At 31.2% G+C, this 15,956-nt stretch overlaps 1 protein-coding gene across 3 annotated transcripts in view; it reads left to right on the forward strand.

Annotated features, from left to right (window-relative positions):
* The window catches only part of LOC124537347 (carbohydrate sulfotransferase 11), a 61,979-nt gene extending 48,226 nt beyond the window's left edge, over positions 1 to 13,753 (forward strand). For all 3 annotated transcript variants that reach the window (XM_047114174.1, XM_047114172.1, XM_047114173.1), the window contains 5 exons: positions 7,347 to 7,534; positions 8,368 to 8,665; positions 10,622 to 10,798; positions 12,040 to 12,197; positions 12,703 to 13,753. In XM_047114174.1, coding sequence (XP_046970130.1) covers positions 7,347 to 7,534; positions 8,368 to 8,665; positions 10,622 to 10,798; positions 12,040 to 12,197; positions 12,703 to 12,784 — 903 coding nt within the window. In that variant the 3' untranslated portion in view covers positions 12,785 to 13,753. The remainder of the gene's footprint in view (positions 1 to 7,346; positions 7,535 to 8,367; positions 8,666 to 10,621; positions 10,799 to 12,039; positions 12,198 to 12,702) is intronic.
* Positions 13,754 to 15,956: the final 2,203 nt, after the last annotated feature.

Here is a 15,956-nt window from a genome sequence, read left to right on the forward strand (position 1 = left end):
TAGTAAAAAGTAGTATATTAATATCGCAAAAGACGCTCCAATTTCATTAAATGTATAGATATCAAAACTACAATAGATTTTAATCAAATCGTTTATTAATTATTATTATCGAACAATTTTACTAAGCCGGAAAAAATAAAAACAAGGAGATAGGCATATCAGTCTTTTTACCGATCGTCATATAAATTGAATTGTCAGATTATATCACTTGTATAAAAACTTGTATAAAACCTTGAATGAAAACGAAAAGCGTATGCTAACACCTACTAATTACAATCTTGTATAGAAAAATATGGCTTGTTTATCAACTTTTTTAATAATACTATAATCCCCTTTATACCTTATTTTCCTATAATAGTAATATAATCCGTAAAAATGTCGTATTATTTTATCTGCATTAATTCATTTATTGGAATATCGCTGTTACCAATAAACAAATCAATGAATAAAAAAACCCACATATATTATTAATACTAATAATCATGGTTATAAAGATAATTCGGTTCAAAAAATTGCTACAGTAATCAAAAGTTATAAAAATATTAATTTACATTATTAAAACATTAACCGCATTCCGAATGAAAAACATTTGATTAAACTCGATCTAGGCTAAATGTCCTTTAGAGGCAGTCTTTCCTTAAGAAAAACTAGATATGGATATCTAAATTGCATATCCAATGCCAAGTTCAGGCATACGGTAGATCAAATTGACCATATAGGGGAGACGTTAAAGAACTAGCCGGGCTATTTAGGTAGGTATCTAGCAAACGCTTGCGAGCGCTTAATGGCTTGAAATTAATTAGTTTTTTAAGCATTTTCGAATGTACAGTCTGTAATGTACCAAGTGCTAACTGGAAAATCGATATTTACTATTTTAAATCGATTTCAGAACACATCTTTCAATGATAATAATCTGTCGGAAAGTTAATGTAATTGTTACCTTAGTGATGTCATAATTGTAATTGTGTGTTTGGATGGGTAGCTACTGAATAATGTTACTGTTTTTGACGAATTACATAAATCTGACGAAGTCGATTATTTTGAGGAATAGTAAAAGGGGTATTTTTTACTCAGTAATAAAATTCTTACTAAGCATTAATTAACGTTGATTGCAGTCAACGTGGGCAGTGCATTATAATTATCATTTATTAATTTGTGGAAAATTAAAAATACAAACGAATAACTTTTATTTCAATAAAATCGCATAAATATAATTTTGAGTATTCAAATTATTAAAAATTACATACACGATAATACAAATTATTACGATTTAATATTAATTAATTAATTGAAAATGAAGCATATTCGAAAATGAAACATCAAAAGCTGATGTTTACGGGAAGTAAAAATCATTGAACATAATTATGATACAGAATATAATTATTAACGTTTTAAATGCGACATTTTTTGTTGCTTGCATTGGTTCTTTCGAGTTCATTTCTATGCGCCATGTTGAGCCCCTTTTAAACAACCAATGAACTAAGTTGCATGTTATAAAGCAATGTAACGTGACTATTTTTTTAAATGAACTCTTGTAGATAGTCATGTATAATTATAAAAGCGAATAAATTGAGCTAATTTCATAAAATATAATATTAGATATGGAGTGAATATAAATCATGAAGATTGTTACTGTGACTCTCGATATTTCATTCAAAGTTTTTTGTATACCTGCAGTTTATACTTTGGCGGCGTTTACTCGAAAAGCGTCTATAGCGACAAATTTTCTCTCTGATTACGTTGACACAAAAGTTTCATAAGATAAGTTTTTATGTGAATTTGCTAAAAGCAAAAAACATAACGTATACAGAGTTATGACTATCATCATCATAGTATAAAACAAAGTCGCTTTTGCTGTCCCTATGTCCCTGTGTATGCTTAAATCTTTTAAACTGCAAAACGGATTTTGATACGGTTTTTTTATTAGATAGAGTGATTCGAGAGGAAGGTTTTTGTCATACACATGAACAATATAGTAATGATGCTCTGATAATTATAGAAGTTTCTAATATGATGTCGTTAATGAACAAATTCTGTGGTATATTCATTATTACCAGTATTGCACCCGTACGAAGCCGGTGCGGGCCGCTAGTATGTAATATATCATTCATATCATTGTGAAAATACGTTCCTAACAGGTGTTTTTTTTTTTTAAATAAATAAATATAAATATGAGACAAAATCACATACATTACTCTGATCCTAATGTAAGTAGCTAAAGCACTTGTGTTATGGAAAATCAGAAGTAACGACGGTATCACAAACACCCAGATCCAAGACAAGGTAGAAAAGTAATGATAATCTACATTGACTCGGCCGGCAATCGAACCCGGGACCTCGGAGTGGCGTACCCATGAAAACCGGTGTACACACCACTCGACCACGGAGGTCGTCCAAAAGTTAGGTGTCATTGTATATTATACGTGGTTATCGTATTGATCCGTTCCAAATTGAATTAATTTAATACTATCATATCTACCTTTTTATTAGAACTTGTAATCTTCCGCTATAACTTCATTCTAAGTACTGTTTTAATGAAATTTCTGACGGTAAATTTCCCTTATTTGAATACGGTGGTGTCATACTTCGCGATATAGTAGATATCGTAACTGTAAACATAATTACATTGTGGAAGAAATAAATATATGTTTTAGGGGTTTAGAAAAGGGTTAAGGCTAACGTGAAAATCCTATATGATATGAGTAATCCGGCGCTAGTGATAAGAAAAGCAAAGCATCATGATTACACGTAACAAAACCAATTAATGATAATATCACGCGATGTCACACCAATATATCATTTTGTTTTGTTTTCAACTTATATTGATCACTAGTTGTGGCCAGCGGCTTCGTTTACCTTTTAGGATTTTGTTTTTGATTTGTTTGGATCTTAATCTTAACCGATGATTGCGTCTTCAAACCCAGCCCGCTGTTTCATGTGCTTAATATGTCTTTATAATTCATCTCGTGCTCAGCGGCGAAGGAAAACATCGTGAGGAAACCTACATGGGACAAATTTCATAGAAATTCTGCCACATGTGCATTCCACCAACCCGCATTGGAACAGCGGGGTGGAATATGTTCCAAACCTTCTCCTCAAAGGGAGAGGAGGCCTTTAGCCCAGCTATGAGAATTTACAGGCTGTTGTTGTTGTTGTGTTGTTTCTTGGAGATCAAGTTTGCTTCATAACAAATTTCATTTACCAATATTCGGTTCAGTTTGTTAATCACAGAATGACACACAGACAGAAGTATTTTCACATTTATAATAATAGATATGTATCGTTAATTATTGCTGTAATGTACATACATACATTATCATCACCATACATAATCAACACGAAACTATTTGATTCACTTAGCGACTATTGAATTGTAAATTTATAACAGAACTTTTAATGGAGATTCCATCACGGATACGTATACTTAGACCTTGGTTTAGTTATCGCCTGACACGTATTTGATTATATACGGGAGTTAATAGTTTGTGTCATCTAGCCTCTTAAGAATATTGAGGAATGTTCTATTTTTTTTTTTAATTTTAACATACCTTTTTGTTTTTATAATCTCTAACGTAATTGACCTTGAATTACTTTAACACATTCAAAATAGTATAAACAATATATGTCCTGTATTCTTACTTAAATCTAACAATGTGATGTTGTCTTAAATTTTCGCGATTATTACACATTTAAATAAAACTAATTATAACGGATGAATCGCGTATATTAATTACACTTTGCAGTGTTCGTGGTCACGGGTAGACTACCCGTGACAACGAACACTGCAAAGTGCTCGAAACGTCGGGATGTTTTAAAAATAATTAATATACGCGATTCATCCGTTATAATAAGTTTTATCTAACAATGTGTTTGCAGTATAATATAATATTATCAATCCCTTGGACCAGGTGGAACCCGCATCGGTGGCTCGATCAATAAACAATGAGACCGTGAAACGTCCCTTTTGTAAAGCGAATGCATTAAATTAAATTTATAGATCTCATTTTGAATATCTTTGGTACAGATAACGTAAAAATGATTATTTCAAAACAAATGCCCTATGCATTGAATCTTTGCCTAATTTATAGAATTAATAGTATTTATATTTGAAAAAAGAAAAAGCATCTGTTCTGCCTTATTCGGTCTTGTGTTTTTTTAATTAAATTTATTTTCAATTTAAGTATATTATTAATGTATCGTTGCATTGTTTTATTAATCACATCAAAAAATTAAACTTCAATATTTGTAACCAATTTTATCATTGGCAGAATATTTTACGCCCGAAGCTCAGTAACACATATTGAAAAAAAAACAATATTCGATGTTGAATGTTTTATCATTTTGTATAATAAACTCCGGCATAGGAAGGATATGCAAATGTCACTTGTTCTAAAGGAAATCCCGCACGGTATTTCTCAGTGAAAGTTAAATAAACTCGCATACATGTAATACTTCGTAGAAAGTTATACAAGCGTTTACACTAAATAGAATGGTCACATATATCTTAATCATTAAATTATTTTTGACATGTCGTTGGTTTCAAGTTAGTTTTAAATTGGGGATGAAATTTTACGCGCAGTATAAATCGTCTTGTGATATCCTAACATTTTTCTGAACTCGACAACAGACGCCATTTCGACAGAATATTACCAATATATTATTTAAAAAAAAAGTTTGGAAGTGTGTTAGTGGGTATCCTGACGCTAAACGGCAATACATATTTAATATTATTTTGTTCCGTTTTCAAGTGTGAAGTAATGTAACAGGTCCATACCATCCATACATGCCAATACGATCTTAATTCCTAACGTTGGTGAAGCTTATTTGTTTGATAGTGAGTAGAGGTAATGACCACTTGCCATCAGATGGGACGATCGACATCATGCCAACCTATATGAAATAAAAATGTTAACCAAACTATTTCTTCCAAATCACTAATAATATTAATCTGTTACTTAGCGAATATTATATCGATAACGTGTAAACGTACTCTCATTATAAAAACAGGCTACAGTGCATGGCGTCTTGATTTGCGTTTTGAATTACGATGAGATGAAACAATGGTCGGCTGTCTTGACTGACTGTATTGATTGCCTATTATATATAACTTTGATTGTCATATAATTCTTATGTCATATAGTTAAAACGTTTAACAAACGATTTTTTTTAAAAAAACAGTTACTAGAACAGCACTAGTTACGAGTTGATAACGTGATTTAAAATAATTACAAAACCGGTAATAACTTAATTGCGATTTAATAAAATTAGATTTCACGTAGACAAAAAAATCCTTTATAAAAATATAATTTATCTGCGATTTTATAAGCGACTTAATTGCCATATGAAAAAAAATCTTAAGTATTTAATTAGACTAGAATTATTTATGGCAATTAATTAAAACGATAGCATTTTAGTCGGCACATGTAAAATATACAGGAGCGAATATTATTTCGATATAAGCAGTACAGCAAAGCCAATTACATGCAATTAACATAAAAGTGATTATAACGGTCGCTGTATGTATGTATTTGGATGACGTTTTGGTGTTAGAAAGGTTAATATTACACAGCAAGGTCAAAGATATGAGCTAGATTTTTTTTTAATACATTAAAGTAACGGTTTACTTAAAGTAGGTACTAGTAGTTATTAATTATAGTTGGAAACGTTTGTGTAACTTCTACAGATTCGAAATACGAAATTTTTATTATAGGCAAAACAAAAACATGTGCATGTGTAAACTGTAACTGCGAAGCGCAGCAACTTATATGATAATACTAGTTGTCGCCGCCGTTGGTGTTGTCAAGTTGGCGTCATACCAAATTTCACCAAAATCGGTTCATTGGTTTTATCGTGAAAGAACGACACAGACAGAGTCAGGGCCGTATTTAGGGGAGGGCAACGGGGGAAACTGCCCTGCGGCCTCCACATTAGTGGGGGCCACAGTTTTCAGTAAATATAAATATATTAATGTTATTATTTAATATTTTAAAAGTTACCGATACAAGTAAATAAATCATAGCTTACTGATTGAAATAAAAAAGTAATTAATTCATGATAATATAATTATTAGGTTGTTCACGCTTCTGTTTGTCTATGGCCCCCACTGCTTTGCGGCCCGGGGGGCTCCAGACCTTTAAATCCGGCTCTGGACAGAGTTACTTACACATTTATAATATTAGTATAAATAATATACTAACATATTTTTCGAAACGCGCTGCATCTTCTTGTATAGCTTTTATATATGGATTATGGATATCATAATTTCAGTTAGGTTTTAAAAATAAATCGTCGCCATATTTTTAAGTAGGTATAGATAGTTACGTGTGTGAAATCGACAATGAGGCACTTACACACATCTGCGTATTTAATGGCTAGCCCACATGCGTTAAACTACCGCACATTAACGGCCCCTCATCATAAATATCGTTTCAGTACTTCATAATTCTATCCTCATTATGTTATAATAAAAACTACCTAATTTTAAATCTGGAACTTAATAGGCTATTTGACAATGCGAAAAATAAATTTTGAATTATTGTAACCACTGTATATTATGAGTTTAAAAATGGTTATTAACTAACGAAACTTGAAAATAATACTTAATTTATTCAAAAATCAATAAATAAAAATGCATTTTTTTCAAACGTTTGTCACGTGACACAAAACGCTCCTGATTGGCCGAACTTATGATGAAGTCACTTTCTTGTAAACCTTGCTCTTCTACTATATGTACCACCGAATTAAATACAGCAAAGTGACGACACCGACCCCATTGCAGCGCCATATTGTCCAAGTAGCGTTTTCGCGCGTTATTTAAATAGATAGATTGATTCAAAAGGAAGGTTTATATGCACAGTACAAGAGCAATATAGTAGCGAATAATTGGAAAACTTTGAACATTGTAAGACATTCCGCATTATATTTAGTATCAGCATTGCTACCGTGCGAAGCCGGGGTGGATCGATAGTATATAAAAATAATATTATTATATTTTTAGCGAACGATGTTGCGAGTAAGAGCTGGCTAGCTACATATTTATGAAATGTAAAGTACTTCGCACGTTACACAATTTATTCTTTCATTCCTCGACCGTGAAATAATTATTTCTAATTACCCGCCATATCGCATTTCGGAAGTTTCTGAAACGGGTCACGCTAAAACATTTCACATTACAATTTTCATAATCAACATTGTTTGAAAAAAACTTCACTCAATTAAACTTAATGGTTTCTAGCTGAATTTTATTCTCGCAAATAATAAAATTCTTTCAGCAAAAAGTCCCATAACGGTGGAAGAATTAATAATAATATGTAACCTCCTTACTGATTTCTTTTTTCTTGTTATAGTACATGTTCGAAAATGGAAGCCATGACGAGGGACTGCTTAGCCGCGAGAAGTTCTTAGAAGTGGCCAACAGGATGGAGGCAAGAAGAGATTATTTACGAAGCGAATGCTCAAAACAAAGTCTCGACAGTTCTAGCCACAAGGCGTACGCGTGGGAGTATCTCATCAACCGGCAGTACCATGTTATATGGTGAGAACTTTAAATAGTAACTGTATCACACAGAACATACTTATGGATGATCTAACGCAGATCAATCGATCCATTTATCTATCACGGACGCATCTGTTGATGAACATGGCGTCATTCGACTATTCTCAATCAAACCAAGCATTTACGTAATGGCAATATTAATAACTAATTTATTTCACTATGGTGTATTTGTTTGAAAACTGAGTCGCAAGAATAAATATATAGACTCAGCTTCTACTCCAAACTTGCTTTCGTATTCTATTTTTTCTTGCATTTGTAGGTACTTGTATCCAGGTTTTTTTGGCATAATACCATGATTGTACAAGTGGCAAGTATTTGCTTGTACTATACGTTTAATTTAGGCAACGTCCTATATTTACACCAGTCGTTTTGTTTTTGGAATTTTGAAAACTTGGTACCCAATTGATTTGAACCCTTGTAACCCATTTACATGTCGATAATATTGTATTGACAAACCATCGGTTATATTTCTCTATTGTTTTTATCGTCACCTTCATTTTTGGTACCCGACTGTGACGTCTCCTAAGTGTTTAACCGTTTTAATAAAGTAACAGCCTGTAAATTTCCCACTGCTGTCATTAGGCCTCCTCTTCCATTAAGGAGAGGGAAATTAGACACATGCAGGTTTCCTCACGATGTTTCCCTTCACCGCCAAGCACGAGATGAATTATAAACACAAATTAAGCGCATATATAGTGGTGCTTGCCTGGGTTTGAACCCGCAATCATCGCTTAAGATGCACGCGTTCTAACCGCTGGGCCATCTCAGCTCCATTTTAATATTAAACTGCTAATAGTTATGTTTGTTTGTAGGTGCAACATCTTCAAAGCTGCATCAACATCTTGGATGTACAACTTTAATTTAATGGCAAACTATACAGCTACCTTCCTCGATAAAACAAAGGAAGTTCCACTTGAATTAGCCAGGAAGAAATACGCAAGGCCTACAGTGGAAATGCTAAGGAAGGCCCAAGGGGATTCCATTACATTCTTGATCGTGAGACACCCCCTTGAGAGGCTGGCGTCAGCCTACAACGACAAGATCGTCCATGCCTGGCCTAAGTCCTTCCACGATCAGATGGGACGTAGAATAATAAAAAAATATAGAAAAGTGAGTATATAATCTTAAAATAAATTCATAGTTCTGAAATACACATCGATTAAAAATAATACCCCTGTATATGAAACATCGATATTGATGGTTATTTAAAATTGATATATGTGTATATATGTAATGAAGTATTATATAAACGAACTTCACATACACAAGAATTAGGAAGGATTTATGGCATAAAAGACCGTCATACCGTTTGCCATCATACGAATTAGTTTTGAACAACACCCCCCCATCCTAATCGCTCGCACTAATAAATGTTGTAGATAAAAAATGATCATGAAATAAAATTTTATCTTTCCCATTTGAAGCAGGGACGTGTAACTAGTTTTTCAAATATAAATACGAAACTAAAAGAACATGATTACAAAACTAAAACGTTGCACGTTTAAATTCGAATTGTATTTGAATTTGGCAAAGCATAAATTATTACAGACAAATTGTACAGACGTGAGTCATTATTTGTATTTCGGTAAATAAAATCTGTATTCTAGTTTCGTGTACAATATGTTTAGCTGTTCAGTCACGAACATTACCGTTGCAGCGCTTTTTCTTAGTAATTGCCATTAAAATTATGCAAATGCCATTGTTTACGTGTACACGCTGACTGTCTTGTTAAGCTCTTAAGACTTCAGATTAGAAGGTCCTGATTTTGACATTGGACAAATGAAGTCTAATAAGTTTTTTTTCTTATCTATACGTTTGCAATGTCAGTCGTATATACCCTTTTGTACCTCGGAAGGAATGCTCTCCAGTCATGTGAGATTGCAATCTCATTGGATTATGTAATGGAACCGAGATTGTAACGTCCAATATTGGTTATTACCCTTTGAGAATGGCTACTCCCACCATAATCGTTCAATGGGACATTGTTATAGAAATTATGGTACTAATAGCTTTCCCTTCGCCCTTATCTAGGTACTTATGATTTATTATGTTCACCTGACTGAATTCCGTGTCATGCAATGGAACGGCAATCCAACATTGTTGAAAAAGATAGGGCGCTAGACAAATGACTATAATTATGTTCTTTCCATAGCAAGGATTGTTTTCAAGATATATTTTCATGATAATTTATGATAGACACGAATAGTTTACGAAAATAGTAAGTATGTTATGTAAAAATACGTTACAATATTCTATGAAATGTGAATTGAATTTGGTCTGTCTTTTTTTATATGACGGCTTAACTTTTAAAGCGATCGTAATAAAATTTGACATAGACGTAGAGTGGGATGTTATATATGTGACCCGGTCCCATATATAACATACGCATGTTATCCGAGTAAGGCTTTATAAATTACAACATTTACGGGAAAATCCGCGGATTTCATCCAAGGGAAATAAGCTTTTGAAGGTTTTCCTTACGTAAGGCGTTTGTAGTACATTGTTTGGTATTGTATCTCGTTGCAAATACTGGCTTAAAACCTTAATTTATGTCTTTAAGCTTCCAGTATTTTTGAAGGATTTTATTTATGTTATTGTCTTTGGGTATCATAAACTGTATATGTTCAAATCGACCTCCACATCTCACACACACACTCCCACAAACTTTAAGTCCAAAACAAGGAGGATTCTCGAAATATGAACGTATCTCGCTTTATCTCAGATATGTTATTGCAATAGAATAAACAGAACTAGTAAAACTTTACATACATTTAAGCCTTAAGCGTTTTGCCATATATTTCCTTGTAATCCACAAGCAAATAAGGCAAAGCGACGGATTTAACGCCTCTTAAGTAATCTATACAATAAAACAATATTCAAGACATCGGCAAATATTATGTAAAATAGTACTTGTAAGCTGCTCGCAGTATAGGTCGGTTATCAATAGGACATAAAAGTAGCCTATTGCCTTCCTATGTCATCGATTTAGCGGTTTAAACGAGAAAGCATACAGAGAAACTTTCGAATTAATAATATTAGATGTTAACAATTTGTTTATTCCTTTAGTCAAGCGTCAAACCCGTACCAACGGAAAGGTATCCGGTCTTCGAGGAGTTTGTATCCTACGTGCTGGACGAGGCGAAGGTGAAGAAAACGTTAGACATGCACTGGACGCCGTACACCGACTTCTGCACACCTTGCAAGTTTAATTTCGATGTCATCCTCAAATTTGAAACATTAGATGTGAGTACATTTCTGCACACAAAATAACAATTACACAAACTCTACTAATTCAACAAAACACAACAACAACAACAGCCTGTAAATTCCCACTACTGGGCTAAAGGCCTCCTCTCCCTTTTGAGGAGAAGGTTTGGAACATATTCCACCACGCTGTTCCAATGCGGGTTGGTGGAATACACATGTGGCCGAATTTCTTTGAAATTTGTCACATGCAGGTTTCCTCACGATGTTTTCCTTCACCGCTGAGTACGAGATGAATTATAAAGACAAATTAAGCACATGAATCAGCGTTGCTTGCCTACTGGCTACTACTTACTTACTTATAACCTGAGAGTCTTCAAATGAGGCGTGAAGAGGCATCTTGCTGGCCGGTATTGCGAGTGCAGCTCATTCTTGCTGACTGCCCTGGTCGTTTATGCGTTTGGACTCCACTTCCACTTACCATCAGGTGGAGTGGAGTCACATACCTACCCGAAAAGTATAAAAAAAAACTAGTATCGAGAATTGGTAATAAGTACTCTATTCAGTTTATGTATGTACAAGGTCTATAACGCCTCAGGCTGAATTATATTTCAAAATATCTATGTAAGAACCAAACCCGTTCGTTCGTTCAGTCAGTTAATTTTACAGTTAAATCTGAATCCATATATGTCTATGATTCAGTTAACTAATAATATTCATCTGCACATACATCTCGTAACTGTGATAAAAGATCTTACATTCTAAAATTACAAAGCGTGAATGTTTTTTTATATCATAAAAAGTAACGGCTCAAAATATTATATTTTTATTCTAGTAAAGATATAATACTGCGTTACGTAGGAAACGAGCTAAGGAACCGTTAAACATACTTGGTAACTTTAAATTAAGTTAACAACTATACCCAGACAAGTTTCCTCGATTGTTTGAGCGCGCAAATTGAACGGTAGCTTAATGAATAAATTATTTTGATATTAATGATTAACTACATCATCAATTATACTTTAACAGGGTCTAACTTTGTCTATGAAATAAATCACGATGTTGCCCTTGCCATCGCCATGTTGGTGCCCTTTTTACTACTCATTTGTTTGTCTACAATTAATGGTAACCAAATCGTAATCTGTCTGAGTTTCTTACCGGTTTTGTAGAATCTACTCTCTGAACCGGTGGTAGCTTTTAATTTAATACAACTTTGAAACATGACGTATTTATTGATTTATTTTAATATTTTATGGTATTTTTTCAATAAATTGTTACAGGAAGACCAAAGGTTCCTCATTCAAATGGCTCGTCTCCAAGAGGTTATCAAACCTGAATGGCGCAATAGCGGCAAGGGAACCAATACATTGCACAATATTAACCATTTGTACTCACGCCTTAAAAAACCACAACTGGATGGTCTTTATAATCTGTACAAGTAAGTGCGCTAAACCCGACTTGAACTAAAATAAAAAATAAAAAAACAAAATTCAATGCGTAGCTAACATATTATAATATTAATGCGCAATAATAAAATGTAAGACAAATACCTTGGTGGCCTCAGTGAACATAAATAAAAAAAGTGTCTTACGTGGGTACATAATTATATATTGATTTATAAACAATTGTTAGGTTATGTTTTATTTCATTTATGATGTTGTAGGTTGGTCAAGGATAATTAGTTGTGTCGATTAATTATTTTTAATGAAAGCTTTTTTTGTTATCAACGTTGTAACAAGCCTCATATCAAGCGGTATCGGTTATGATAACAAAAAAAAAGATACACCAGTTACAATTTGAATTTTTTACATTAATTTGGAATATCGAATACCTAATCCGAAGTTTGATCAGTGACAAACTTAAGCTGCTTGCGATTCTTTATGAAATAATAGCTAATAATTAAAAAAAAAAACTTTTTAAAAAAAAAAAATTGTTTCTTTCAGATACGACTTCCAGTTATTCAACTATACCATAGACAACTACTATGAAATAATAAAAAAAGACGATGACAGCAACCATGGATGAGCGCCAAACACATCGACACATCGAATACTTTATTTTATCGCTACATTAGCGCGACAAGGTGATTGATGGAGAAAAAAAATACATCGGAAAGACTGACTGTAGAGGGAAATAGTGTAAAGGCCAATTTATTGATCCAATGCTAACAATTTATTTGCTTAAGATTTATTCCTTATTTTACGTTTAATTTCGTTTTCATTCTTGTTGTTAAATCTAATATTGTATTGCCTTAAAAATGTTATTTTTATTAAATACACAATGTTCGTAAATAAAAAGTATGTACATATATTAATATATTTCTGTTTTATATAATTAAATATTTTAGCCAGCAGCTATATTTTGTGATATCCCGTTAGCGATTATGTTTTTTCTTATATTAACTAACAATAGATCCAGTTTTCCAACTCTGAAAATATCAGTTCTATATTTGAATTGTTTTGTTGTCAATAGATTTAATACAGATTATAAACAAAATGGAAAACTGTTTGGCATATTTTATTTTTGTACTAAATCATATAAACCAATAACATTACTCTGTAGAAGAAGTAATATACTTATATGTTTGATTTTCTCTGTACTTTATTCAAATGAAGTCTAGACTCAATTGTTGTAAAACACAAACATGAATGCAAGGAAATTATTTGTACATATTTGATAACGGATAAATTAGTTACAATTGTGTAAAATTAATTATTAGCTGATATAGATTATATGGGTATTAGAGAATAATATATTTGAAAATATAATAATCTATTTTATTATATTAAAAGGTTTATTAGTGCTTCCGAATACGTAGATTTATTAGTCATTTTTATGAAATTAATGTGCGCTAGGCCGATGTAGTTTTTGTAAAATAAGGTAAATAAAATGTTACCATCCCAAATGCTTATTACGCGGATAAAAAATGTAGTTTAAAGTATTTGTAGGTATTTGTCACTTTATAATAAGTAAAAATATTATTGAAATTAGTTATCGCTTCGAATTGAAATTTAATTAAAAAAAAATGCATTTGTAAGTTGTAGTAGACGTATTGAAATAATATATTGCTTAAGTATTTTTATAAATAAAATTAAAATAATATTGTTCCAAACAAAGAATACATTTAAAAAAAAAACGTAATATCCTCCTTATACTTATTTTATCTTTATACACAGATAATACATATAATAATCAGTTCATACCTGGTCCTGAATTTTTACTTTTTTTTTCGATTACATCTATTTCTTTTTAAATTTTTTGTAAATATCTTACTGTAATATTTAAGAATTTATTGTGAAAAGTATAATGTTTATAATCAATTATAAAACACTATCAAAGCAGTCGCTTTGCCATTTTATATTTCTTCAAAATAAAACGCAAGTACAAAAGTAGTTTATTCCAAATAAACGCCTAACATTTATTGCATACGAATGATGTTTATATATAATTATGTATATTTTAAATTGCAAAGAGCATATACAAATAAATATTACTCAATAGTATCGTGTATTATATTATAGATTTAGACTGTTACAAATATTATCCAGTTACCAAAATAAATTATTATTAATAAAGGATAGGATTAAAATTAATTTTCATAAAAATTACAATGTAACCTTTCTGTTGTTTTATTATTCTTCTTTGGTACAATTAAATAAATAGATTCAAATATTTTATATACTTAATAAAGGTTTATAAATAAATTCAGTGATGATAAAAAGACAAAAAAGAACTCAAATTGTGTATAATACGAGAATATAAATGTATAAAATATCTATGTATAAAACTAAATACATTGTTCTGTATATATAGTATTGTGTTAAATGAGAAAAAAAATAAAAAAAACACACAAAACACTGAACATTCTTTATTTTTTTTATATGGATATGCTTGTTTATAATTATTAATTAAAAAACGTTTATCAAAAAACAACACAGAAAAAGTTACCACGAAGTACATCTATATCAATTATGAAATAATCCTGAAAATAACATCATATAATTTTATAGACGTAATTGTGTGACGTAAAGTGTTTGCTCTATGCGATCTAAGCCTAATAATAGACATCCTGTTATAATTTGTACATCATTGTGTAAACAAGCGAAATGTTTGTTCACATATTCTATTATAAAGGTAAATAAACGTAATACTGAGCAATTTATTCGGATACAATATCGCTGATTGACACTCATTAAACACATTGTCAGTATTACACTTCTCCATACAATGCAAATGGTCATCACGAATAACTATGCAATTTCATTAGCGTAGAATATTAGCTTATTTTTAAATAATAATTTATATAAGCCAGTCATAGTGCTAAATATAAAATCAATTATAATAGCAAACTCTAGGCAACATTGCTTTCATTGATTTTTTGTTAAGCGTCGAACGTTGTATAACAATACACAGAAATACCTAAATAGCTTGGTTTATTTTTTTAACACAATATTGTTTAACATTACACAAAATGTTTTGTAAATATAACTAATAAGTAAGTAGGTACAGTAGATTTTATGAAATAATAAATTTTAAAAGATTTTATTTTTTCAGTCACTGAAATGTTACTAGTTTTACATATTAGCTAATGTATTCAATGTTTCTCTTGTTTTATAATTATGTGAAAGTTAATTTAAAATAAATATTTAAGCGTCAATTGATACAATTAAAAGAGCAACTTAACAAAAACTAATATAATGTATGAAATATATTATCTAATAAAAAATAATTGGAATGTTATAAAATAATTAAATTATCATTTATCAAATATAAATGCACTTTAACAGCTATTTTAGCTTTTAAACTATTAAGTGTAATATCAAAAGGTTTCATTGTAAAACTATTCCAGTGGTTTTTTTTATCACCGAACTACAAAAAGGTTTTAAAAAGTAATGCCAATTACCTATTTTTTTTTAAATAATTAATATGATTCCAAATTTAAAATGTTTATAAAAAACGAATAGAATAAATTATGACCATTACAATTAATTTATCTCGCTTTTAGACTAGATAAATGTACCTATAGTTTTATGGAACGATTGTTAGACCAAATGAATGGCCTATAGATAGTAACTGAAATGGTGCTATACTCCCTTAGATTTTGATCTCATATCAGCATGTGAGTGTGTACTTGTTGCTAATATGTATTGCGTTATCTACTCCAACTATTGAATTGGTTGTGTTACATAATGTTAAA

The sequence above is a fragment of the Vanessa cardui genome, chromosome 18 (assembly GCF_905220365.1).
Source record: "Vanessa cardui chromosome 18, ilVanCard2.1, whole genome shotgun sequence".
Lineage (NCBI taxonomy): Eukaryota > Metazoa > Arthropoda > Insecta > Lepidoptera > Nymphalidae > Vanessa > Vanessa cardui.